This window comes from Choloepus didactylus, chromosome 25 (assembly GCF_015220235.1).
Source record: "Choloepus didactylus isolate mChoDid1 chromosome 25, mChoDid1.pri, whole genome shotgun sequence".
In the NCBI taxonomy this organism is placed as follows: Eukaryota; Metazoa; Chordata; class Mammalia; order Pilosa; family Megalonychidae; genus Choloepus; species Choloepus didactylus.
The window spans coordinates 6,246,612-6,274,576 of NC_051331.1; the positions used below are offsets into that span (position 1 = coordinate 6,246,612).

General features: G+C 47.1%; 1 protein-coding gene across 1 annotated transcript; it reads left to right on the forward strand.

Moving 5' to 3' along the window:
• Positions 1-16,774: 16,774 nt before the first annotated feature.
• Positions 16,775-26,722, forward strand: QTRT1 (queuine tRNA-ribosyltransferase catalytic subunit 1). The gene is made up of 10 exons (XM_037818589.1): positions 16,775-17,038; positions 17,270-17,338; positions 17,447-17,585; positions 23,275-23,353; positions 23,456-23,571; positions 25,518-25,656; positions 25,837-25,912; positions 26,033-26,142; positions 26,243-26,330; positions 26,432-26,722. The coding sequence occupies exons 1-10, from the start codon at positions 16,790-16,792 to the stop codon at positions 26,582-26,584; spliced, it is 1,218 nt and encodes a 405-aa protein (XP_037674517.1). The 5' UTR covers positions 16,775-16,789; the 3' UTR covers positions 26,585-26,722.
• Positions 26,723-27,965: the final 1,243 nt, after the last annotated feature.

Here is a 27,965-nt window from a genome sequence, read left to right on the forward strand (position 1 = left end):
TTTTTTTTTTTTTTTTTTTTTTTTTTTTTTTTTTTTTTTTTTGTATGTCTGGAGCCTTCAGGTAGCACACCTGAATTAAGCTGAATGTAGAAAAATAAAGAAAAAAAAACTCTGTGCCCGTCTGAGGCCCGGGTGTCTGCCCCACCAGCAGTTGAGCGGCTGGTTCCTCGGCTTTGTTCCCGTTCAAGAGAGGGGAGGTGGGGCAGCAGGATGGTCCTGGGCACTAGATGGGCCTACTCCGGGCCTCGGAGGGCCTGCGTCTGAGGCTGGCGAGGACAGGAAGCCTATTGAAGGCTCAGCCCCAGGCCTGGGAGGATCCTGGGATCTTACAGACCCGGGGCCCAGGCGGGTCCGCAGTCGGCCACACTGGTGTTGCAGGTTGACCACAAGATCCAGGCACGTTTTGTCTTCTGCTCCTGGATTCTCTTGTAGCTTCAAATGCAGTTTGACCTGTCCACACACCCCCAGCGGTGTATGGAAGCTAGTTCACGAAGGGTAGGTTCCACCTGGCTGCGGCCTCCCGGGATTTCAGTGACCCCAGCAGGGCCTTGTTGTCTGTGGCAGCCGTTGCTGTGCCCTGAGGGTCCCTCCCACCCCAGAGGCTCTCACAAGGATGAGCTTGGAACTCTTCTGTTGCCCAGCCCTGTTCCAACAGGTTTCTCTGTGGTTCTCAGCCTCCCAGGGGACATTGTCTGATGTTTGGAAACATTTGTGACAACCAGGGGGGTGCTCCTGGGATCTAGTGGTCAGAGGCCAAGGCTGCCCCTTGACACCTTGCACTGTGCACTTGTACAGTTGTCCCCCCCCCCCAACAGAGCTGCTGGCATCAGATGTCCCCAGTGTGGTGGTGGCGAAACCTCTGGCCCTCCCCTGGGATGGGGACAGGGACAGAACTTGGGTTGGCCTTTTATCCTGGCCCTCCACCTGTGGCACTTCCAATTCCGCGTATCTCGGAAGAGCTTTGAGCCCTGAGCTGCTCTCCAGAGTCCCCCTTCCCCCAGTGTGCCAGCTGCCCGCAGCATCAGGGAGCCGCCCTGCCATCCTCAGACCAGGTCCTGTTCCGGCCGGGGCCCTAGGTGGCCCCATGACTGATCTCCTGTACTTCTACACTCGGACCAGCTCAGCCAGTGCAGAATCGAGGGGGCCTTCGCAGGGTGAAGCCTGCTGCCTTGGGGGAGAGGCAAGAGGGGTGTTCTGTGCGGAGAGAAGGATGACCGGAGGAACTCAGCTGATGGCCAGGAGAAGAGGCCACCGGATACCCAATTGTCCCAGCATATGTCAGGCGGGAAGAGCTGGGCCACGGGGAGTGGAGCTCAGAGGGGGTCCAGGATGCCAGCATTGGAGTCAGCCTGCGGCGCCCTGGGCCCAGGAGGCGTGAGCACTGGTGGCAGAACAAGAGGACGGACAGACCCAAGGCCTGGGTCCCAGTCACCGACTTAGATGGGTGGCTTCCATGACCTCCCCTTTCCCAGGCATGTCCAGGGGCTGGGACAGGAAGCAACCCCCAGGAGATCACCGGTACCTCGTGTTTGAGATGAGAGCGTGCAGGCCGTGGAGCTGACCCGAGTCATTCAGAACTGGGAGGAGCACCTGCTCTCCCCACCTGCCCCCACACTGCCTCCCGGCCAGCAGCTGGACGCCACACCTGGCTCTGCAGTTACGGCTTCACAAGCAGCGTCCAGCAGCACGTTCAAGTTTCCCAATGCAGATTCACCGCCAAGAACAGGATTGGCCGCCTGCCACTGCCAGCGAGGGGGACTGGAAAAAGCTGCAGCGAGTCTTCCTGTGGGGACAAGGGGCTGTGTGCCTCTGCCCCGGGGAGCAGTTGGGCCCTAGGGGGATTGTCTCACTACGCTGGTGGACTACCTGTCGGAGCCCACAGGCCTGGCCGGAGTCCCTTGCAGGACCAAGATAAGTGTGGCTGATCTCAGAGGATGTTGCATGCTGAGAACAGAGCAGTGCCAGGGAAGCAGGTCCTGGCTGTGCCTGGAAAGTGTGAGCCAAGTTGGAGAGGGGTTTTTCTCTGTTCACATCCAGGGCTACCAGCAGGTAGGAGTTGGACGTGTCTTTCTGGGAGCCACAGTTCCACCCACTACTGGGCTAGATGAGGTTTTCACCCCTAGTGGCTGCAGGTAGAAGGCTGGGAGTTTATCATCCACAGTCAGGAATGCAGGGCTCTGGCCTGGGGACAGCCTAGAGCCTGCATCTTGGCAGAACAGCAGCCTCCTGTCCTGGAGGTACAGCCTGTGAGCACAGAGCCCTGGGCTCCCTTCCCCTGCTTGGGGGTTCAGTACCGGTGGCACCCATGATGCATTTCACCAACAGCAGCTGCCCACCGTCCAGACCTGCCCCAGCCAGAAGCTGGTTTCAGAAAGAGGAGTGGTCCACCTTGAGCCCAGAGAGAAGAAAGCCTTGGTGAGGTAGCACAGCAGCCACTTGAAGCCAACCTGAAGGAGATGCACACTGAGCTTGTTTTCTGGCTCTTCAGCCGGGGCCGGGATGGGTTTATGAGGAAGAACTGTCGGGCCCTCGCACTGCTGATGGGTGGCGTGGGATGTCCTGGTTGCGGGGGGAGGCCATCATGAGGAGCAGCAGGAAAGACCAGGGCCTGGGCACTTGACAAATCGATCGAGTGTCAGCAACTGGGGACCAGGCACGTGGCATCCTGGAGAGCTCAGGACGCCTTTGGAGGGAAGAAAGGTAACAGGACCCCTGGACACTGTGTGTCTGAAGTGAAGTCAGAGGTGCGGGGCCCACCTTACAGGGAATATGGGGGGGCTGATCCCTGGGGAGTGTTTTGGGGGTTGGTGGCCATGGATAAAGGGGGCCTCTACACAGTAATGGGGGACACACCTCTGTGGGTGTGGCAGTCACTGGGGCCCTGGTCGTCCCTCTGGGCTTGGGATCCATTCTGACTTGGGAGTTACCACCCAGCTCCCTCCTGCTTTCCACCATGCAGGACTTGACACCTGGGCCCTGGGACCCAGTCCACTGCACCCAGGCTCCCGTGGCAGCCCGATGCTGTACCCTTTGGCGGCCCGTCCTGACCCGTTCAGACAAAATTCTAGGCAAGAATGCAGCAAGCCTTCTTGGAGGCTTGGATGTTCAACCTAACCCATCATGGAATAAACGGAAACTTCATTTGTTCATTGTTTCATTCACTCAACATGTAGTTATTGGTGATTATGTATCAGGCCCCTTGCTGGGAATACCACAGCAAACCTGGTTCTGCTCTCAGGAGCATCCAGTCCAAAGGCCTCTCACCAGGGACCAGGTTGGGCAGGGAGTGTCCTGAAAAGCATCTGATGTCTCATGCGGGACGAAGATGGTGGAGTTGGAGCCAGAAGGCGGAGGGTGCGCCAGGCAGAGGGAACAGCGTGTGTAAAATGCAGCTGGGGGCGGGGAACTGAATGGAATCGGGTGGGAGAAGCATTGGCTGCAGGTCAGCAGGGGCCGTCCAGTGCCTGTCTTCACAGCCAGGCAGAGGGTTTCTAGCCTGTACCCTGGAAGCGGTGGGGAGCCATTGAAATATTCCAAGCTTCAGATCGGTGCTTCCGAACATTTCCTTTGGCATTGGGCCCAAAAAAGGTGTGGTGGGAGGAAACAGGCTGAGAGACCAGGGGAGGTTGGCTGAAGTTCTGGAACATAGGGATTGAATTTCAGTGATTTAGGCGGCAGGCCACCAGCCTTGGTGAAGTGACAGCTAGCAGACCCGAGAGCGAGGGAAGTCGCGTGTCCCAGACAGGGCAGGGAGGGGCATCAGCTCCCCTCAGGATATCTGGGGAGGAAAGAGCCTCTGACTCACGGGCCCCTTTCCTCTCCTGTGGGGAGACAAATAGGACTGTCTAGAGTATGGCCACGGAGGAGGACAGTATCCGGAGGTCTCAAATCCAGTGTCCATGCCTTTCCCAGCGTCTCCCAAGAAGCTGTGTGGTGGCGAGATCACGGAGGACAGTTTCAGGACAGTCTCCCGGCTGAATAAACCAGGAAAAACACGTGTCCTCCAGGCTTCCCGGACGAGCACGACCGCAGGGCAACAGGGATCCTCAGGCCTTCGAACCCGAGCTCTCCTAAGGGGCGGTCTAGGTTCCCCTCTCCGTGCCTACGAATCCACGCCTGCCCGTTTGGGTCCCAGGACCTCGGCGTCCTGTTTCTAACTACCCAGTCCCTGGTTTGGGGCTCCTCTGCGCGGCCTCGGCGATCCCAGCGAAGGGGAGCCCCTGAACCCTGCCTGGCACCTGGGGGTACAGGACTCCACGTGGGTTTAGCGGAGGCGGGCCCAGACCACGCTTCTGCAAACACCGCCCTCTCCAACCCGCTTTTGCGCGCGCCTTAGCTCCGCCCTCTCAGGGCGTCACAGGCTCCGCCCCTCGCCCTTTGGATTCGGGCCGCTTTGTCCTGGTGCAAATTCTAATAGGACACCCTTGCAGGCTCCGCCCCGCAGCGTGCGCCTCACGCACACCGCGCGCCGCTTCTAATAGGTCGATATCACTGGCACCGCCCCATAGGGTACGCCCCCACGCACGCAGCGCGCCGCTTCTCATAGGACACGTTCACAGGCTCCGCCCCCGAGGGCTGCTTCCCCGGTCTCCAGGCAACGGCCGTGGCGCTGTCCGCTGTGCTGAAGCCGCGCTCCCGGCGCCCCGAGTCCCCCTAGCTGAACCGCGCCGGCGGCCATGGTTTCTTCGATGGCCCAGCATCTCCTTCCCTGCCCCCGAGAAGGCCCCCATGAACCCGGGAGGCGCTTTCCTCTAACGCAGGTGCCGCTGAGCCTCCAACTCCTCCCCTGCCCCGTCGCCTACCCCTTGGTGACAGAAAGAGCTCAGATCTAAAAAGGGTTATCTATATAGTGCATAAGAATACCCACCAGAGTGTCCTCTGGGCTCCATTTGGAATCTCTCAGCCACTGAAGCTTTATTTCGTTTCATTTTCCATCCCCCTTTTGGTCAAGATCATGTTCTCAATCCCACGATGTCAGGTCCAGATTCATCCCCGGGAGTCATGTAAGTTAAATAACTATGTAAGTTATTTTTGTGCATGTTTCGGTGTGGCTTCTATGGCCCCTTCCCCAGACCCCAGAGTATGAACTGTACATATTATTTCTATTGAATTTGGAACTGTCCTTTCCTTGGCTTTATCCATATTAAACATATGTGAATCTTCAAAATAAAACAAAACAAAACAAAAAGCAAAAAACAAAAAAACAAAATCTGTTCTCTCACCTGAAATGCTCGGCCTCCGAGCTCGTCATCTCCTTCAGTCCTTAACTCAAATCCCATCTTCTCAGCGAGGTCAGCCCTGACCAGCCTGCTTAAAACAGTTGCTTCTTCCCTTCCCTGCTGTCTTTATTCTGCAGCACTTACCACCATCTGACACACTATAGCTTTTACTTATTTATCTGGTTCACTCATTGAGGGCACGGAGTTTTGTCTGTTTGTCACACGGTGCCTGGCACCGAGTGGGTGCCCCATAAATGTTTGTTGAGTGCACTGTAAATTTCTCTGTGAATCCATTTCTTTGTTCATAAGGCAATAGTACCTCCCTCATTGGACTGTGAGAATTAAATGAGGCATTGACGGTGTTTTAGTCTGCTAGGCTGCTGAAAGCAATATTCCAGAAATGGGTTGGCTTTTAATAGTGGGAATGTATCAGCTTACAGTTTTGAGGCTGTGAAAATGTCTAAATCAAGGCTTCATCAAGGCGACACCTTCTTCCTAAAGACCGGCTGACGGCAAGCCTGGACTACTCAGTCACATGGCAAGGCACATGGCGGTGTCTGCTGGTTGTTCCCTTCTCTTCTGGGTTTTGTTGAGTCCATGGTTTTCTCTGTGTCTGAATTTCATTGCCTTTTAAAGATCTGCAGTAAGAGGATTAAGACCCACCCTAAATGAGGTGGGTCACATCTTATGTTAAGATCCTACTCAACAAAATATCCTACTTGCAAAGGTCCACACCCACAGGAATGGATTAACTTTAAGAACTTACTTTTCTGGGGTCCATACTTCTTCAAACCATCAAAGACACTGTAGAACTTACCAGACACTTGCTCTATCAGTGTTGGATGTTTGACTATCATCCTCCTCATTGCTATTGTGTAGATGAACTAAAATCACACATATAGTATATAAATGAATTTAGAAGCCACGTGTTTGGCACATAATAGGCACTCAGTCACCTATACTGAGATTATGGTGGTTGCAACTATAATTAATGGATAAACTGAAATTATTGACATAAAATGCAATCAACAGGGACCAATCTGGCTGATACAAGAAGAAAAGAGAGTTATCAAAAGTATGTTGGTCATCAAAATGTTAAACAGATTTGCTCTGTGACCCCAGCAATTCCATTCCAAGGTATCTATCCAAGAGAATCGAAAGCATCCATCCATGCAAAAATTCGTACATGAATGTTCCTTGTGGCATTATTCATAATAGACAAAAAAAAAAAAAATGGAAACAACCCAATTCCCACCATCTGGTGAGTGGATAAACAAAATGCAGCACATCCATACAATGGAATATTATTTGGTCTTAAAAAGGAATGTAGCTCTGATCCATGCTACAACATGGAAGAACCTTGAGAACATTATGCTAAGTGGAAAAAGCTAGTAAAAAAGGCCACATATTCTATCATTCTATTTATATGAAATGTCCGGAAGAGGCAATTGTACAGAGACAGAAAGCAGATTAGATGTTGTTAAGGGCTGGGGACTATAAGGAAAGGGGAATAACTTCTAATGGCTATGGCATTTCTTTGGGGGATAATGAAAATGTTCTAAACTTACACTGAGTGATGGTTGCACAACTCTGTGAATATACCAGTCACTATTGAATTGTACACTTTAAATAGGTGAATTTTATGGGATATGAATTATATCTCAATAAAGCTATTTTTTAATTAAACCAATAAAGGACAAATTATTGATTGAAAAAATAAAAAGATGACAGACTCATAAAGTCATCATGTGAAAGACTCAGGGAAAACATTCCAGGGAAGGGATTGGATTGGATTGACAGCATCTGAACACACTGACTGTTTTCAATACTTAGAAGCAACAAGTCTAATGTGATGGGTAGCACCAAAGTATCCTTGGAAAAAAGGAGAAAGAAAGAAAGGAGGGAGGGAGGGAAAGAGGGAGGGAGGAAGCTAGCTAAGGAAGGAAGGAAGAGAGTGAGCAAGAGAGAGAGGGAGAGAGAGAGAGAAACTGAACTTGAATCAGACTAAAACTTCTAGATCTTACCACCAGTTCATAGGAAATGCAAGGGACAGATGGCCAAGTTTCATGTCATCTCAAGGAAACAGAATATGGTCTCTCTACAGGACACATGGCTTGGTTTCCTTATCCCTTAGATTGTGCAAAAAAAAAAAAAAAAAAAAAAAAGAAAAGAGGGAGGAGGAAAGCTACAGATAAAAAGAGGCTAAAGATGCATTGTGCCAGTTTGAATGTATTGTGTCCCCCAAACGCCATTATCTTTGATGTAGTCTTGTGGGCAGATGGTTTGGTGCTGATTAGATTTGCTTGGAATGTGCCCCACCCAGCTGTGGGTGATGACTCTGATGAGATATTCCCATGGAGGCATGGCCCCGCCCATTCAGGGTGGGCCTTGATCAGTGGAGCCATGTAAATGAGCTGACTCAAATAGAAGGAACTCAGTGCAGCTGTGAGTGATGTTTTGAAGAGGAGCAAGCTTGCTAGAGAGGAACGTCCTGGGAGAAAGCCATTTTGAAACCAGAACTTTGGAGCAGATGCCAGCCACGTGCCTTCCCAGCTAACAGAGGGTTTCCGGATGCCATTGGCCATCCTCCAGTGAAGGTACCTGATTACTGATGTGTTATCTTGGACACTTTATGGCCTTAAGACTGTAACCGTATAGCTAAATAAACCCCCTTTTTATAAAAGCCAATCCATCTCTGGTGTTTTGCATTCCGCAGCATTAGCAAACTAGAACATGCATCAACAAAATACAATCCATGGACCTTTTTTAGATCCTATTTTAAACAAGCCAATAGTAAAAGAAGACATTTTGAAGACAGCTGTTTGAACATGAACTAGGTATTAGATGATATTTTATTTATGTTAGCAATGATCCTTTTCTTGTGGTTGTGAAGTCCTTATCTTTTAGAGATACATACTGAACTCTTTATGATGAAATGATTTGATGTTTTGGAATTGCTTTAAAATATTCAAAAAAAGAGAAAGAAAAGGAAGGAAGGAAGGAAGGAAGGAAGGAAGGAAAGAAAGGGGTGGGTGAAATAAAATTGGCCATGTGTTAAGTTTGAAGTTGGGTCATTGGAGCAAAGAGTTCATTATGCAACTCTCTCCACTTTTGTCCAGGTGTGAACAGTGTATTATAAGGAAAGTCAGATGGTACAGAGTTCTCCAAGCGAGACAGAAAACCAGGACTACTACCCTGTCTACACAGCCAGGAATACTACCCCATATCCTCCCCCAGAAGTGGTCAATTGCAACCTCTGTCACGGTGGCACAATGCAGCTGACATGCCAAACCTCAGCAGGGCTCGGCACTGCTAGATTTGCTGCCACTGTGAATTTCCTGAGTGTGGTTTAGCTGCATCTCATAATTTTAATTTATTTTTATTAATTTTTTTTAGAGCAGCTGTCTTAGTTTGCCAGAGCTGCTACCACAGATACCTTAAACTGGTTTGGCTTAAACTACAAGCATTTGTTGGCTCATGATTTTGAGGTTAGAAGTCCAAACCAAGGTGTCCTCAAGACTGTACTTTCTCCCCAAAGTCTACAGCGTTCTGGAGCTGGCTCACTGCCATCCTTGGGGTTCCTTGGCTTGCGTCTCTGCCTCCTTCACACATCCACCTCTCTCTTCTTGTGTCTGCTCTTCTGGTTTCCCTGACTTCCGGATTCTCTGACTTCTGGCTTCCGGTTTCTTCTCTTTATAAGGCCTCTATTGTATGGATGGAGACCCCCCCTCATCAGCTGGGCCACACCTTAACTAAAAAGAACATCTTCAAGAGGAACTTGTTTCACTGCCCAGACATCCCTGAAGATCAGGAAAGTGGTTAAACTAGAGGAAGGGGGAGCAACAGACAAGACGGAATTTAACAAAGGATGATGAATACTGAATCCCTATATGATTTTTCTTCTTCTTAGTTGCTAGGATACTAGAGTAGCTATAAGGAAAGAATTGAAATGTTGTAACTGTAACCCATAGCATCCTTTGAAATTTATTCTATAACTACTTGTTAAATTGTGATTCTAAGGTGTGATGGTTAGGTTCATGTGTCAACTTGGCCAGTTGATGGTGCCCAGGTGTCTGGTCAAGCAAGCACTGGCCTAACCGTTACTGCAAGGACATTTGTGGCTGGTTAATAAACCGGAAGTCTGGTTTATTAAATCATCAGTCATTTGACTGCACCTGTGACTGATTACATCAACAAAGGGTGTGTCTTCCGCAATGAGAGAATTCAAGCAGCTGGATTTAATCCAATCAGTTGAAGACTTTTAAGTGAGACACATAGAGGACTGTCACTTCTTCTTCAGCTAACCAGTGAAGCTTTTCCTGAGGAGTTAGTCGAAGTTGCCAGTTTGTTTCCTGAGGAGTTCGTCAAACACATTTGTCAATGTTGCCAGTTCACTGGCTGAAGAGCTCATCGACCATCTTCATTGGAGTTGCCAGTTTGCTGCCTGCCCTACGGAATTTGGACCCTTGCATCCCTACAGTTGCGTGAGACACTTTTATAAATCTTGTATTTATAGATATCTCTCATTGATCCTATTTCCCTAGAGAACCCTAACTAATACAGAAGGCTATGCGTTTTTGTATATATGTTGTGTTTCACAATAAGGAAATACTATAAACTCATAATAACTTTGAAAATTGCCTATATATCTACTTATTAAATCATACTTTGAAAGATATACATATGAAAAGGTAATGTTATATATCATAGTAAGGAAATGACAAACTGTGGAATTGTAACCTATAACATTCTTTGAAATTTGCTCTCTATTTGTTAAATTGCACTTGGAAAGCTATCACTTTTGTGTATATATCTTACATTCTAAAATTTAAAAATATGATAAAAAAGTATCAGGAAAAAAAGACTGAAATAGAAAATAAACAGAGAAACTTGTTTACAATGGGTTCACACCTACAGGAATGAGGATTAAGATTAAGAACATGTGTCTGTCGGGGTGCATAATTCAATCTACCACGTAGGTTATCAACATTTTGCATTAGTGTGGTGCACTAGTTACAATCGATGGGCTAATATTATTACATTTGTATTATTAAAGTCCATAGTTTACATTAGGGGTCACTCTTCATATTGTACATGGTTTTGAAAGTTTTCCCATTGTTTATATAATGTATACACAACATAAAATTTCCCATCTTAATCACTTCCCACATTAGGAATGGAGTGTTCTTATTTTCATTAATCTCTGATATCTGGGTGTTGACGCCTCGGACCTGGCTCTGAATGGATTCTGGCTCAGGGGCCTTTCTCTTCTCATCTCTGGCTTCTGATGGAAGACAGGATTGGCAGAACCCGAGAGCTGAACCCATTACAGAGGAGGCTGGGCATTTGTCTGGCATGGGCAACTTCTGTCTAAAGAGGGAGGTTCGGCCTCAGCAGACACGATGTTCCGTAGCCATAGAAAGGGGGCAGATGTTGGGTGGCCCAGAGAGGCAGGGGATGAGGCATCTTTAGAACAGCAAATCCAAGCAATCCTTAATCCAATCAACCATTAATCCAAATCGAAGCGACTGCCCGCCACGGCCCAGAGATGTCCCTGCCAACATACCCGAGGCATCAGGCACCGAGCGATTCTGAGCAGGTCAGAGCTCCGGGGTCTTGTCCTCCTGCAAAGGACAGAGATTCTCAGATTGGGTGAAAGAGTGAAATGCGGTTTCTGAAACTTATTCCATTGATATCCAACCTTGGCCACACATCAGAATCACCAAACAAACAAGCCAATGCCTGGCTGGCTCCCATCCCAAGAAAGAGAAATGTAGTCCCATTTGTGATTAAGTGTTTGGGAATATAAGATTTACATTTCTCTCCATCACCTATGCAGTAATCCACGGAAAACCTTTTTTTTCCCTTTAATTAAAGACATTGACTTTATTTACTTTTTTTCCTCTTATTTCAATAGATTGACAGAAGTCATGCAGAAAAGTAGAGCTCACATATACTACCCCCGTCCACTCCCCCCAAAAAGCAGTTTTCCCACTTAGTAACACTTTGCATTAGTGTGATACTTTTGTTACAACTGATGAAACAATATTGTCAAAATTACACTATTAGTTATAGCCCAAAGTTTACATTAGGGTTCACTCTTGGTGTGCTACAGTTTTATGTTTTTTTTAAAATTTTTATTCTGGAAATATATATATTGCCTAGACTTTTCCATTCTAACCATTCTGCAAAGCCTTTTTAACAGCTAGCCATGTGGCAGGAAAAAACATGTACTTGTTAAATCATACTTTGAAAGATAATCTTTTTGCATATATGTTGTAACTTCACAATAAGGAAGTAAGTGAAACTGGGAACTGTATCCCATGACATTCTTTGAAATTTGCTAACTACTTGTTAAATTTCCCTTGGAAAATCATCACTTCTATGTATACATGTTATATACCACAATAAAAAAGCTGATAAAAAAATAACAACAATAGTAATGTTAGGTTCAAAAAAAAAGGAACATGGTCTTTTCTGGGTACATAACAGCTTTAAACCATCACATCCAGCAACCCCTTTACCTGCTAGCCTGGGGGAGATTCCCTGATGGGAGAATCACCCTTTCCTTCTAATCTCAGCATTCTTTGTCCTGTTTGTCCTGTTGTCCCGTTTTCATGGTGGCGTTTTTCTCTCTTACTGCAGCTCTTGGGGAGGATTTCAAACTTCATCTGTTAGGAAGAGAACCTCTGGCTTGAGGTCCCAGGGGAAAACAGATTTCCTTTGGGATGTTGTGGAACATTCCTCTAGCTACATACACAGGGATTTTGCTGTACATCACCCTTGCTGTGACACAGACCACACTTACACTCACAGGAAATGCTCTCTTTAATTTTATTTTTATCTACACAATTTAACAAATGGTGGTGGAAATAGAGAACATAAAATTTGGCAAGTACCATACAATTCTTACGTGCAGTCAAGGGTGACATCTGTTGGCTTAAACCAGTGGTTCTTAAAGTGTGGTGTGAACCAGAATCACCTAAGCCTGTTGAAACACAGATTGTTTTTTGCTAGTGATTTTTAAAATCATGAGTTATATATATATATATATATATATATATATATATATATATAACATACAATTTGCTATCCTAAGTATATACATCAGTGGTATTAAAAACAACACCACCATCCATCACCCCAACTTTTCCAGCACTCCAAACAGAAACTCTTTACCCTTTAATCAATAACTCCCCATCCCCCTCTCTTCAGCCCTTCTGTCTCTATCAGTTTGCTCTTTTTACATATTTCCTGTAAGTGGAATTGTTCCAGTTTGCTAATGCTGCTTTTCCGCAAAACACCAGAAATGGATTGGCTTTTATAAAGAGGGTTTATCTGGTTACAAAGTTACAGTCTTTTTTTTTTTTTTTTTTTTTTTTAATCCAAAGTTACAGTCTTAAGGCCATAAAGTGTCCAAGGTAAGTCATCAACAATGGGGTACCTTCACTGGAGGATGGCCAATGGCGTCCGGAAAACCTGTTAGCTGGGAAGGCATGTGGCTGGCATCTGCTCTGGAGTTCTGGTTTCAAAATGGCTTTATCCCAGGATGTTCCTCTCTAGGCTTCAGCTCCTCAAAAATGTCACTCTCAGTTGCTCTTGGGGCATTTGTCTTCTCTTAGCAAAAGTCTGCTTTTCAAAGGCCATCTCCAAAATCAGTCAGTTGGTTGTACTATGGCTGACTACATCAGCAATCGACTAAGCCGGGTGTCTTCAGAGATGAGAGACCATTAATCCAATCAGTTTGAAGGCTATAAAAGAAGTGATGACTTCAGCAGTCAGGAGAGAGAACTTTCAGATCTACTTCAGCCAGCCAGCCTCTTCTGGGGAATTCATTGAAGACCTTCATTGGAGTTGCCAGCTTGTAGACTATCCAATGGAATTTGACTCGTGCATCCCCACAGTTGCATGAGACACTTTATAAAATCTTATAGTATTTACAGATAGCTCCTGTTGGTTCTGTTTCCCTAGAGAACCCTAACTAATACACCCAAAATGACTTGAGAAGGAAAAGAAAACTTGAATTGTCCTTTATAAACATTACAGAATTTATATCAGTGGTTAAAAATATTCCTTCAGTGAAAACCACATAACCAGACTGATTTACAGAGGAGGTCAATAAAATAGTCAAGAACAGATAATGACAATCTTGCCCATTTTCCCCCAAAGAATAACATAAGCAGGGATACTTCTCAATTTGTTTTACGTGGTTAGCATAATTTTAACACCAAACCTAGGCAAAGACAGTCAAGAAAGGTAAATTACAGATCAATATAATTTATAAGAGAGATGCAAACATTCCATGTAAACACTAGTAAACCCAATGCAGCAATGTGTAAAAAAATTCATGCCCAAGTTGTAATGGTAATAACTTTTAGAAAATAAATTTATGCAATCTGGCATATCAACAGATTAAATGAGACAAAATTATATGATTATCTCAATAGGTATCGAGATGCATTCAACAGTCATTTATTCATGAAAAAATTCTGTTCCTGAACAAGGAATTGAAGGGATCTTTCTTTCTTTCTTTTTTTTTTTTTTTAATTCAGTTTTATTGAAATATATTCACAAACCATACAGTCATCCATGGTATACAATCAACTGTTCACAGTATGATCATATAGTTATGCGTTCATCACCACAATCTATTTCTGAACATTTTCCTTACATCAGAAAGAATCAGAATAAGAATAAAAAATAAAAGTGAAAAGAGAATACCCAAACCATCCCCCCATCCCACCCTATTTGTCATTTAGTTTTTACTCCCATTTTTCTACTGATTTTTTTCAATTTTTTAACTTTGTTTATCAAAAAAATTAAAAACAAACAGGCAAACAACAACCAAAAAACCCCCACAACATTTCAAACAAAGCAATGGATTAAGGAAAACAAATAACCTAAAATAACTACTTTGCTTCCAATATGTTCCTACCATACCCCAAGAAAATTAATAAACCATGTCCAAACAGAGGAGTAAGAAAAACAAATAATCTAAAATAACTACATTGCTTCCAACATGTTCCTACCATACCCCAAGAAAATTAACAACCCCTAAGAAAACAAAGGAATAAGAGAAAAAAAAACCTAAAATAACTCTATTGCTTCCAACATGATCTTACTATATCCAAGAAAGTTTACAAACCATAATCATTCCTGAGCATTCCCATAACATTGAGATTACCCTCCATAGTTTATCTGTTCTTATTAGGTTATCATTCCCCCTCCACTAATTGGTATCTCTAGGTCCCCTACATTCTACAGTATAAAACATTGTACATTTTTCACAGAATTCACATTAGTGGTAACATACAATATCTCTCTTTTTGTGCCTGGCTTATTTTGCTCAGCATTATGTCTTTTTTTTTTAATCTTCATTTTATTGAGATATATTCATATACCACGCAGTCATACAAAACAAATCGTACTTTCGATTGTTCACAGTACCATTACATAGTTGTACATTCATCACCCAAATCAATCCCTGACACCTTCATTAGCACACACACAAGAATAACAAGAATAATAATTAGAGTGAAAAAGAGCAATTGAAGTAAAAAAGAACACTGGGTACCTTTGTCTGTTTGTTTCCTTCCCCTATTTTTCTACTCATCCATCCATAAACTAGACAAAGTGGAGTGTGGTCCTTATGGCTTTCCCAATCCCCTTGTCACCCCTCATAAGCTACATTTTTATACAACTGTCTTCGAGATTCATGGGTTCTGGGTTGTAGTTTGATAGTTTCAGGTATCCACCACCAGCTACCCCAATTCTTTAGAACCTAAAAAGGGTTGTCTAAAGTGTGCGTAAGAGTGCCCACCAGAGTGACCTCTCGGCTCCTTTTGGAATCTCTCTGCCACTGAAGCTTATTTCATTTCCTTTCACATCCCCCTTTTGGTCAAGAAGATGTTCTCCGTCACACGATGCCAGGTCTACATTCCTCCCCGGGAGTCATATTCCACGTTGCCAGGGAGATTCACTCCCCTGGGTGTCTGATCCCACGTAGGGGGGAGGGCAGTGATTTCACCTTTCAAGTTGGCTTAGCCAGAGAGACAGGGCCACATCTGAGCAACAAAGAGGCATTCGGGAGGAGGCTCTTAGGCACAACCATAGGGAGGCCTAGCCTCTGAAGGGATCTTTCTTTAACTGACATAGGACATCTTTAAAAAGCATATGGCAAAAATCATACATAATGGCGAAATGTTGAAAGCATTTCCTTTCGAGAATATATTGTAGGGGGTAAAGGACAGAAGCCAGGATACCAGTAAGGAGGCACCTACAAAAGTCCAAGCAAGAGTGGCTGGATCAGGGTAAGAGCTTTGGAGGGAGCGAGAAGAGGTCAATTCTGGATAGATTTTGAAAGCAGAGTCACTAGGATTTGCTGCCAGATCAGCTGTAGAAGTCAGAGAGAGTGAGAGATCCAGAAGCATCCAAAAGATTTTGGTATGAAGTCCTAGAAGGACTGAGCTGCCATTACTGAGAATGGAAAGGTGGTGGGAGGTGGGCAAGCCTGGGGCAGGGGGTGGGGTGTGGGCACCAGGAGCTCTGCTTTGACTATGGAAAGTATGGATGCCTGAAGACATCAGAGGAGATGTCAAGGAGGCATCTTAAAGAGGTCAGCAGTCCAGAAGAGATGGCTGGGTTCGGGATAAAATTTTAGGCATTGTCAACGTATAGAGTGTTTTTAAAAAGCGTAATCAGTTGCAAGCAATGTGATATAGAGGGGTGGAGGGTTCCCAAGTCTTGGAGTGAATCAAAGTGAAAAATAGGAGGCAGGCAAGAGGAAATCAGAAGGAAGAGAGATGCACACCAATGTAACAGCAATTGCAAGGCCCCGAGGTGGGTCTCCTGGGTGCATTTTTCCCGGGTGTGGACTCAACACCACCTTGCGAAACTGACATCATCAGACTTCCTTGGAGGATGGAAGGCTGAGCTTCTGCAACTGCGGGGAACTTGCCCAGTTCAGGCTGCGAGCCCGAGAGGACGGATTCTGGGACAACGGCGCCCTCTGCTGGCCACGGCGGGTGTCGGCTCCGCTTCCGACAATAATGCTCCCCACCATTATTTGGCAATTATCAACTAATACATCTGTGAAATGTCTTTAGATTGTGATATTCCCTGAGATGACATTTAACCTGAGACCTGGAAGATGAGATGGGAATTGCTGAGGGTTCCTGCCGGGTGAGGGGTTTGTGAGCAGCTGATCACGACAGTAATTCAGCATCATGTGTCAGCTTCTGTGTAAAGATCAACACATCCGTCGTTTTTATTCAATCTTCACAATGCCCTTATGCAGAGATATTATTAGTCGTCCTGTTTGACGGAGGAGAAAATTATGGATCAGCGAGGCCTCGGGTGTAGGGTCAGGGAGTGGCAGGGACGGGATTCGAACCCACGGCAGTTTTGACTCTTCGCGGTAGCAGGCTGCTCGTGAGCCCCACCAGGAAGAGCCCGCTGGCGTCTGTTGCCATGGTTCCCCGCACGCTCTCCCGGAGCAGCGCACCACGTGACTGGAGCCAACATGGCGCCGCCCATGGTGCCACTTGGCCCACGTGGTTCCGGCAGCCAAGATGGCGGCGGCGGCGGCGGGCGGTCTGTCTTCCCTGGAGTCGGCCCCGCGGATCCTGCGGCTGGTGGCCGAGTGCAGCCGCTCCAGGGCCCGGGCGGGCGAGCTGCGGCTGCCGCACGGGCCGGTCGCCACTCCGGTGTTCATGCCGGTGGGCACGCAGGCCACCATGAAAGGCATCACGGCCGAGCAGCTGGAGGCGCTGGGCTGCCGCATCTGCCTGGGCAACACCTACCATCTGGGCTTGAGGCCGGTGGGTGGTGGGCTCGGCCGGGGCCGGGCGGCGGCGGACCCTAGGGAACCCTTGGCTGATCCCCCGGCCCCGGTCCCGCTCCCAAAGTCAATCAACAAACGCCCGTTGAGCCACTAAGCCCGGCCCAGGCCAAGTGCTGGGCGTGACCCAAGCTGGACGGCTCGGCCCCACAACACATGCCCCAGGGCCGCGCCCACCCCTAACCTGACCCCCTTCTTCACCCCCATCCAGGGCCCCGAGCTGATCCAGAAAGCCCACGGGCTCCATGGCTTCATGAACTGGCCCCACAACCTGCTGACGGTGAGGTGGGAGTCGGGGCTGGGGTCCTCGGGCGCTCCTCGGGCGCTGGGGTGCGAGTCCCCCATCCCACCTCCTGACGGGCTGGCGGTGGGGTTTCCCCCTTCCCAGGACAGCGGCGGCTTCCAGATGGTGTCCCTGGTGTCCCTGTCTGAGGTGACGGAGGAGGGCGTGCGCTTCCGCTCTCCCTACGACGGCTGCGAGACCCTCCTGAGCCCGGAGAAGTCGGTGGAGATCCAGAACGCGCTGGGTGAGCGACGGCCGCCCCTTCCTCCTGCGGCTAGAGGGCGGGATGGAGGCCGGGGCTGTCTCTTCCGTGCTGTGGCTTTGGACGAGTCACTCACCCTCTCTGAGCTTCAAACCGGCCATCTAGAATGGGGACCCTGTATTTGACAGTATTGGTGATTAGAATCAGTAAGTCAGGTCGGTTAGCACAGTGCCTGGCATGCAGTAGCTTTTATTATAATAACATTACAGAATATTGTAATAATATATAGTTGCTTTTATAATAATATTGCTATTGTTTCTTTAGAGTAACAAATTAATGCACAAATATGTGTTGAAATAATGGTGGTACCCTGGAGGCCTGGGGAGGCTCTAGGCCCCTCCTACCTCCATCCATACCCACCTCCCAGTTCCTTAATAGGGACAATTAAGTGCAGGTAGAATGCATTGCATGTTTCTGTTTGTACAGGGAAAAAAACAAAACACGTATTGTCTGTATAACAGAAAACTTGCCATTTCACCATTTTTATGCAGACATTTCAGTAGAGTTTCCATGGCATTCACGATGTCCTGCAACCATCACTTCCATCCATTCCCAAAACTCTCCCATCACCCTAACATGAGCGCAGCACCCCTTAAGCATTCACTCCCCGTTCCCCCTCCCCACTCTGATAACGTCTCATCTTCTTTCTGTCTCTATGAATTGATTTATCCTTGGCATTTCATATAAGTGGAGTCATGCAGGATTTGCCTCGTGCCTGATTTATTTCACTCGGAATAATGTCTTCAAGCTTCATCCAGGTTGTGGTGTGTAACGGAACTTCATTCCTTTTTCTGGCTGAAGAGTATCCCTTCGTAGGATTAGACCGTATTTTGTTTATCCATTCCTCATCTGTTGATGGACACTTGGGTTGTTAAAAAAATTTTTAAAGGCCCAAATAAATATAAAGTTGGAATCGTGACTGGGAAGGCTAAGTATGTGATTCGGCCCTAGGCCTAAATCTCGAAGAGAGAAATAAACCAGGCATCCAGAGGGGGAAAGTGTATTCTGGAGTGAGCAAACAGCACGTGCAAGGGCCCTGAGGCAGGGCCGAACTTGGCGTGTTGGAGAAAAAGGAAGCACGTGTGGCTGGGACGGAGTGAGCGAGGGGGAGAGTGGGAGGAGGGGAGGACAGGGAGGTGATGGGCACAGATCGTGTGTGCAAAGCCTGGAGGACCATGATAAAGATTTTTGAACAAGAATACCTTTTGTACACATACATTCCGTATAAACATGTATACATGTACGTGGAACAATGTCCCCATCCCTGTCTTCCATCCATCTCTCTGACAACCACAGGGCACTACAGTTAGTTTTTTCTTATGTATCCTTCCAGAATTTTTTTCAAATACAAGCAAGTTCAAATCTATTTGAATTTCCCCTCTTAAGAGAGCATTCTCTTTATAGCGCTCTCTTCTGTACCTTGCCTTTTTTTTTTCTTTTAAATTATGGACACTTTCAAATATATGCGGAAATATAAGTAGACAGAACCCCATGTACCCGTGACCCAGCTTCAGCAATTACCACGTCCCTGCTAGTGGGTTCCATTAATATCCCAGACTACTTTGCTCCACCTACGTTATTTTCTGATGAGATTTATGTAGGATTGGTGTTTTTTCTTCTTTTAGATCTTTCATAGAGTTCTTAAGTGAAAAGCCCCCTTGATTTGGGGTTTTGTTGTGGGAAGGTTTTCGATAAAAAATTCAACTTATTTGACAGGTTGATAGGGGCTAGTCAGATTTTGTGTTTCATCTTGGATCAGATTTGGTAAGTAAGTTTTTCGAGGAATTTGGCCATTCCTTGAACTTTATTTCAAATTTCTTGGCATAAAGTCGATCCTAATTTACAATCTCTTCTTCTTTTCCCTTTTCCTTCTCAGTTGTATCTGGGGAGAATCTCTTCTTTCTTGAACAGTCTAGTAGGGTCTATCAGTTTTCTGTTTTTCATTATTTTCTTCCTTTTAGTTATGTTGGGTTTGTTTTGCTCTTCTTTTTCTAGCTTCTCTTTCTGCCCTCTGTATTACTTTGAAGCAAATCCCAGCCGTCATTATTATTTTATCTGTAAATATTTCAATTGTATCTCTAAAACCTAAGGAGTCTTCTCAAAAAAAACACAACCACAATATCATCATCCCACCTGGAAACAGGTAATAATGATTCACTAATACCATCAGATATCTGGCCGGTGTTCAACTATCCAGTTGTTTCCTAAATGTCATAACATAATTTTTAAGTTTATTCCAGGATCCAAATAAGGTCTAGAAATGTACAATTGGTCAAACAGTCTTTTAAGTCTCTTTTAATATGTAGTGATATATACATTATATATCTTCTCACTTTACCGCCTCTGTTTTTTGTTTTGTAATTTGCTTCTTAAAGAAACTGGTTCCTTTGCCTTGTATTGTTTTCCTTCTGTCTGAATTTTGCTAGTTGCATCCCCATGGTGTAGCTTAACAGGTTAACACCACCCTCTTTTTCCTCTTATAGGCTGGTAGTTGTATCTAGAGGTTCGAGTCAGATTCATTTTCATGGGTGGCGGTGTGTATGTCCACCCTGGGGTGACTGCTGGATGGGCCCATCATGCCATTAAGGGTTGTGAACTGGTGATGTCGGAATTCTGTCATTCTTTCTTCATTTATTGGCCAGATTATTCCTGTGAAGAGAAACATCTCTCTGCTATTCTCAGGTGACCAAGTCTCTCAGCTCCTATAGGAAAAGGGGGACATATGTTCATGCTTTCCCCTGTATATCAGTTTTCATGGGTTGATTACTAGCATCCTCTTAAGAGTGACAAACTAATGTTTAGTTTTTTAGGATCATCATGAACTCATGAGTTCAAGCATATTTGATGTGTTTCCATCCATTGCAGTTAAAATCCTTATTGATTCTCAAACTTCCCACGTTTGCCTGTATGGTGCACTGTGCTTTTATTCTATAATCAAACATCTTGATGATATTTCCTTGGGCTTTTTCAATGCTTCTATTTCCTTGTTGATCATCTATCTTGTTTTTCTAGTCACTATTGAAAACTGAGTATTGAAGTCTCCAAATATTATTGTTGAATTATCACTTTCTCCCTTCATTTCTGTTGGTATTTAATCATGTATTTTGGTGCTCTGTTATTAGGTGCATATATGTTTATAATTGTTATATCTTCCTGATGGATTGACCCTTTTGTCACTATGTCCTTCTTTGTTTCTTGTAACAGTTTCTGACATAAAGTCTATTTTGTCTCATGTTAGTGGAGGCTCTCCAACTTTCTGGGGGTGCTGTTTCTGTGATATATCTATTTCTATCCTTTTCCTTTTAGTCTATTTGTGTCTTTGAATATAAAGTTTGTCTCCTCTAGGCAACATGTTCTTGAATCATGTTTGTTTATCCAGAGTGACAGTCTCTGCCTTTTAATTAGATTGTTTGATTCCTTCATATTTAGTGTTTATTATGGATATAGTTAGATTTTCATCTGTCATTTTACTTTTTGTTTTTATATGTCTCGTTGTTTTTGTTACTCTCTTCATTTGCTGCTTTGTTTTGCATTGAGTGAATATTTTCTAATGTAGCAGTGTAATTTTATTAATGATTTTTTAAATGCACTTTTTAGGGTACTTTTTTAGTGGTTGCTCTAGGGTTTATCATATACATATGTTAACTTGTCAGAACCAGTTTCAGATTTATACTAGCTTAATTTCAGTAGCATATAGAAATGTTACTCCTATATAATTCTGTTCCTTTTTGTCCTTTTTGTGGTATAATTGTTATATGTATTTTAACCATTAATGTTATAAACCCAGCAATACATTGTTATATAATTATTACTTTACCATCTGTTGTTTTCCCTTAGCCCATTCAGCTTTGCTCCCAGTCCCCTCCTTTGTGCTGTTATTGGCAAACACATATATTGTATTTATATAATGCTATAGGCCCAACAATATATTCTATACATGGCATTTTGTAGAATTGCCTTTTAAGTAAGTTAAGAGGAGAAAAGGGGAAAAATATGCATTTATAGTGTTTGTATAATTACATAATTACTTTTACTGGTGATCTCTGTTTGTGTGGTTTCAAATGACCATCTGGGGTTACTTGCTTTCAGCCTGAATAACTTCCTTTAGTATTCCTTGTAAGGTGGGTCTGTTAGCAACAAGTTTTCTGTTTTTGTTTCTCTAGGAAAGTCTTTATGGTGCCTTCATTTTTTTTTTTTTAAATTCGGTTTTATTGAGGTATATTCACATACCATATGATCATCTGTGGTGTGTAATCAACTGTTCACAGTACCATCATATAGTTGTGCATTCATCACCCCGATCTATTTTTGAACATTTTCCTTACACCAGAAAGAATAAAAATAAGAATAAAAAATAAAAATAAAAAAGAACACCCAAATCATCCCCACCTCCCACCCTATTTTTCATTTAGTTTTTTGTCCCCATTTTTCTACTCATCCATCCATACATTGGACAAAGGGAGTGTGATCCACAGGGTTTTCACAGTCACACTGTCACCCCTCGTAAGCTACATTGTTATACAATCGTCTTCAAGAGTCAAGGCTCCTGGGTTGCAGTTTGATAGTTTCAGGTATTTACTGCTAGCTATCCCAATAAACTAAAACCTAAAAAGGGTTATCTATATTGTGCTTAAGAGTGCCCACCCGAGTGACCTCTTGGCTCCTTTTGGAATCTCTCAGCCACTGAAACTTATTTCATTTCCTTTCACATCCCCCTTTTGGTCGAGAAGATGTTCTCAGTCCCACGATGCTGGGTCCAGGTTCATCCCTGGAAGTCATATCCCACGTTGCCAGGGAGATTTACACTCCTGGGAGTCAGGTCCCATGTAGCGGGGAGGGCAGTGAGTTCACCTGCCGAGTTGGCTTAGCTAGAGAGAGAGGTTTGGTGCCTTCATTTTTGGAAGCCTTGCTGGTTATGGGATTTGACAGTTTTTCCCTTTTGAGCACTTTTGAACATGTTGTCCCACCACCTCCTGGCTCCATTGTTTCGACTGAGAAGTCGGCTGTTTTTCTTATGCCTAAGTGACGTATAATTCCACTGTCCCCAAACTGAAATTCTTGAGGCCAGAAATGTGTTAGTACTCAGAAATTTCAGATTTTCGAAAGATAAATACCAGGGGACATATCATCTATTATGCAGCACCTCAGTGGAGCCTGGGCTGTGAATCATTTCACTCTTAGTGCATTAACATTTATGAACCTTCCTCCTAAACTGGATTTTAAAAAGATTGTAACAACAACACAAAGGGCTATAACATCTTGGCTTTTGCTGCCATGGGATAAGAAAAGGCCTTTGATTTGGGGACATTTCTGGATGTCAGAATGGTAGGAAAGGAACATTCCAATAAGGGCAGGGCGTGAGTTACTTAACCTGAGTCCTGTTGACGGATGTCTGCTTTCCCAGTCTTGCTGCTGCACATCACACGATGACGAATAACTTTGTACGTGCATCATTTTATTCTTGAAGGGAATAAATGTGCTGGAGCAGGGTTTTAAGCTGGAGAGAGGCTACATCAAATGTGAATATTGAAAAGCCCCCTCTGACTGCCATGTAAACAGATTGGGAGAGCCAGGTGGGACTGGAGAGATGTGGGGAGGGGCTTGTGGGGTCTAGCCTGTGCCTAGCAGGAGGCAGGGTCCTTCCCAGTGATGGTGCCATTGCCCACCCCAGGCTCGGACATCATCATGCAGCTGGACGACGTGGTCAGCAGCACCGTGACGGGGCCCCGCGTGGAAGAGGCCATGTACAGGTGGGCTTGTGGCTGCGTGTGTGTTGGGGGAGGGGGTCCTTGTCCCGCAGCCTTGTCTCCCTTCCCCTCCCCGAGCCCCTGGTGACCAGGACCGTCTTGCAGGTCAATCCGCTGGCTGGATCGGTGCATTGCAGCCCATCGGCGGCCAGACAAGCAAAACCTCTTCGCCATCGTCCAGGGTGGGCTGGACGCGGACCTCCGGGCCACCTGCCTTGGAGGTAGAGCCATGTGTCTGCGGGGCCAAGGCTTGTCCGTCGCTGCGGTCCCTGCATGCAAAGGGGCTCAGGCAGTGGTGGTGAACGGGTGGGAGATTGTTCTAGGTGGCGGGAACAGGCTAAGCAAAGGCTCAGAGGCAGCACGGAGTAGACTATGTGTGGAGAATAATGTGATCGCAATAGCTAATGGTTTTCAAGTGTCCACTGGACACTGTGCGAAGTGCTTATGACAGATGGACCTGTTGATGCTTCACGAGGATGGCCAGGCTTTTGAGTTTACAGGTGGGAAATTGAGGCAGGAAGCTGTTACGTCACTGACTCCAGGCCACACGGCTTAGAAGTTGCAGAGCTAGGATTTGAACCCCGGTCTTTGGGTCCCAAACCTACTGTGGTTACGTTAACTGCTGTGTTGTGTTGCTGCTGCTGCCTGGGGGAGGAGCGGAGGGTCGGGCTGGGGCATTGTGCTGTTGGCGGGGCTCCTGGGATCTGCACCGAGGCACTGGGGAGCCATGGAGGGCTGTTGAGCAGGAGTATGACAGGAACCAAGAGGTGTCGTAGAAAAATCCCAGGGGGACAGGAAGTAGGGGGTGCAAGGCCCATTAGGGGACTAGACACCTGAACCAAGGTCATGGCTTTGGGGACTCGGGGGAAGCCCGGATGGCTGACCCAAAGGCAGCAAGGCCCCTGGGCTCTGGTGCCTCTGATCTACTGCTTTGAGGCTGGGCAGCCTTGGGCCAGTGACTTTGCCTCTCTGAGCCTCACCTTCTCCCTCTGTAAAATGGGCATATACTCCCAACATTTTGGGGTTGAGGTGAAGGTTAAACAGGAAAATATGTTGCCAGGGCCCTCCCTGCACCCAGTGTCAGCGTGTGCTGGAATTAAAAGCAGCCCTGTCATGATCCCTCTTGTCCCCAAACTGCCCCTTACTCCCCACCCCCACGCCTCCTTCAGGTCTTTCAACCAAGATGCACAGTCAGAGAGACATTTCATTTCATGCCACTGCTCAGTTCAGGTGGATGTATATGAAAACAGAAACCAAAGCTTCGTTAACCTCGCACATGCGATGCTTTCTGGTATTTTCCGTTTGCTTTTATTAAAAAAAAAAAAAAAACAACAAACAGTGGTTTCACCCCCATCAGATTCATTGTTTGACCACCTGCAAGTCTGACAGGCTCCGCCCTGCTTGTGCTCTGGGGTTCCCCTGAAAAGAACCCCTTGCTGGGGATTCTGGTAAAATGCCCCCTCCTGGGCCTCTCCCTCCACCCATGACTGCATCAGAACTAGAGGAGGCCTGGGAACCTGCATTTAACCAATGCATCCTCGCCTGATTCCGCTGCCCTTTCCAGCTTGCAACCTGGGCCCAGACGGCACCTGCTTTGTTGATGCTGTGGCCTCCCCTGGGTTGGACGGGGCGGCTCAGCCTGAGATGGGCCTGGGCTTTGGGGCCGGGCGCAGGTTCAAATCCAGCCTCCGGCTTATGGGGCCTTGAGCAGTGGTTTAAGCTCCACGAGTCTCCATGTCTTCACCTGTCAGGTGGGCTCAGCCATGGTGCAGATCTCCAAACCCTTTCTGGGCGGTTCTGGAGCCCAGTGGCCCAGTTCTACAATGCAAACAGCTCCGCAACTTGCAGTTCATGTGGTGGCAAAACTGGTGTTAGGAGCCTTCGTGGAAATGCTCCAGTGTATGGTGCTCACTGTCCGAAAAGCCAGAACATTCTGGATTCCGAAACCCACCTGGCTTCCCCTGGGGCCAGCTCCTGTGGATCGAGAGAGATGGTCTTATCCATTGCAGCTGGCTTTCCATGATGGCAGCGATCAGCAGCCGCACTTCCCCTCACCCCTCAAGACAGACAGACTGATGGACAGATACACACATATACAGTCTCTCTCTCTGTGTGGGACTGGGCGGGGTCTGCCTGGGGGGCCCCTCACCCTGCTCTCTACACCCAGAGATGACCAAGAGGGACGTGCCAGGCTTTGCCATCGGGGGCCTGAGTGGGGGCGAGAGCAAGGACCAGTTCTGGAGGATGGTGGCACTGAGTACTTCGCAGCTGCCCAAGGACAAGCCCCGATACCTGATGGGGGTCGGGTATGTTGGGGAGAGGGGAGACAGGGAGCCCCCTGCCCTGGGGGGCTGAGGAGGAGGACACACCTGGCCCTCCCTTGGGGCTGGCCCAAGCCCTGGGGGTCTGAGGGTGGGGAGGAGGCTTGGGGGTGTGACCAGGTCCCCGCCAAGGGTTTGAGGCTCTCTGCTCCCCCCCCACCCCAGCTACGCCACCGATCTGGTGGTCTGCGTGGCCCTCGGATGCGACATGTTCGACTGTGTCTTCCCCACGCGGACGGCGGTGAGGCCCTGGGCAGGGCGCAGACCCTGGTGGGGGGGAACTCGGGGGTGTGTGTGGGGGAAGGGGCAAGGTGAAGGGGGGACTGGGGAGGGTGAAGTTCCGGGTGACCCCCCCCTCCAGCGCTTTGGCTCCGCCCTGGTGCCCACGGGGAACCTGCAGCTAAAGAAGAAGCAATATGCCAAGGACTTCGGCCCCATCGACCCCGAGTGCACGTGTCCCACCTGCCGGAAGTAGGCGAGGCCGGGGGAGGGGGCCGTGACCGAGGGTGGGGGGGCTCGGGGGGGTGCGGCGGGGGCCGGGCGCGGCTGAACCCCCCCTCCGGGCCCGCAGGCACAACCGCGCGTTCCTGCACGCCCTGCTGCACAGCGACAACACGGCCGCCCTGCACCACCTGACGGTGCACAACATCGCCTACCAGGTGTGCGGGGGGCGTGGCCGGGCCGGGCGGGGCGGGGCCAGGAGAACGGGGGCGTGGCCAGGGCCCCCCAAGGCGCTCACGTGGTCTCCCGCTCCCGGCAGCTGCGGCTGATGAGCGCCGTGCGCGCCAGCATCGTGGAGAAGCGCTTCCCGGAGTTCGTCCGGGATTTCCTGGGCACCATGTACGGGGACCCCACCCTCTTCCCCGCCTGGGCCGCCGAAGCCCTGGCCTCTGTGGGCATCACACTGGACTGATCTGATCTCCCCCACAACCCCTGCATCGGAGGACAGGAGGATGGGCCTGAAAGCTGTTGAGGCTTTGGGGTTTTTTATTCCAACGAATGCGCAACTGTGTCTCCATCTATTTAATAAACTTTCGTTGTTTTTTTTTAAGCAGTTGTCTGTTTACCGAAAAATTACAGGGACGTAGAGTTCCCATAGCTACCCCCCACCCCCACCCCCAGCTTTCCCTGTTATGCACATGTTGCAGTCGAGTTGCCCATTTGTTGCAAGATAATTAGAATTATGAACCAAAGTCCTCAGCGGACATTAGGGTTCACTTTTTGCACGATTCTCTGATTTTTTTAAAAGATAATTTTTATTGTGGCAACGTATATACAAACGAGATTTTCCCATGATCAAATTTACGATTAATTCAGTGGTGTTAATTACGTTGGCAAAAGTTGTGCTAGCAGCACGGCCACCCATTGCCAAAACTCTTCCGGCACCCCAAACAGGATCTCTTTACCTTTAATCAGTAACTCCCGATCCCCCAGTCTTCAGCCCTTGCTAGGTGCTAATCCACTTTCTCCCTCTGTGCGTTTGCTTATTCTACATATTTCGTATAAGTGGAATCATACAACATTTGGCCTTTTGTGTCCGGCTGATTTCACTCAGCAGAATGTTTTCAAGGTTCATCCATACTGTAGCGTACGTCAGAAGTTCCCTCCACTTTTTGGCTGAAGAATAGTCCATTGTGTGTCTTCCTGGGGAGATGCTGGCTACCTGGTTTGAGTGTCACTCCACTGGATATCTCCATAGCCACAGCAGGTGACTGTATGGCAGCTGGCACAGCTCAGCACATGGGAAGTGCCCCCAGAGTGGGAGCCTGTTCCTTGTAGCCGTGGCTTAAGCCCTCCAGCCACCCTGGAGGTAGGCACGCTTGGCTTCCCCGTTTTTACAGGCCAGGCAGAGAGGAGGCCCCAGATCACCCATCGAGAAAGTGTCAGGCACAGGGCTTGGCTCTGGAGGCACCTGGCTAAATCTCACCCTCGGTAGACTTAGTGACATAAGACAGATGAACCAGCAGGTGCTTGCCCCGTGATTGGTCTGGCTCTCAACGCTAGTCAGGTGTATTTAATTCTTGCAACTGCATGATGCCAGTTTAGCTGCAGTCCCCATTTTACAAATGAGGAAACTGAGGCTCTCAGCCCCTTGGTCATTATCACCCAGCAAACAAAGAGGCCCAGGATTCTAACCCACGCACAAGCAGTTACAAAGCTGGAGCTCTTAAAAACTTCTTTTTTTAACTGGAAAATGTAATACGCATGTATGATCAGTGATTCAGTCAAAAAGTGTAATTGCTTTTTATCAGTTGGTGTATTCTTCCCGAAATTTTCCATGTGCACATATTTTT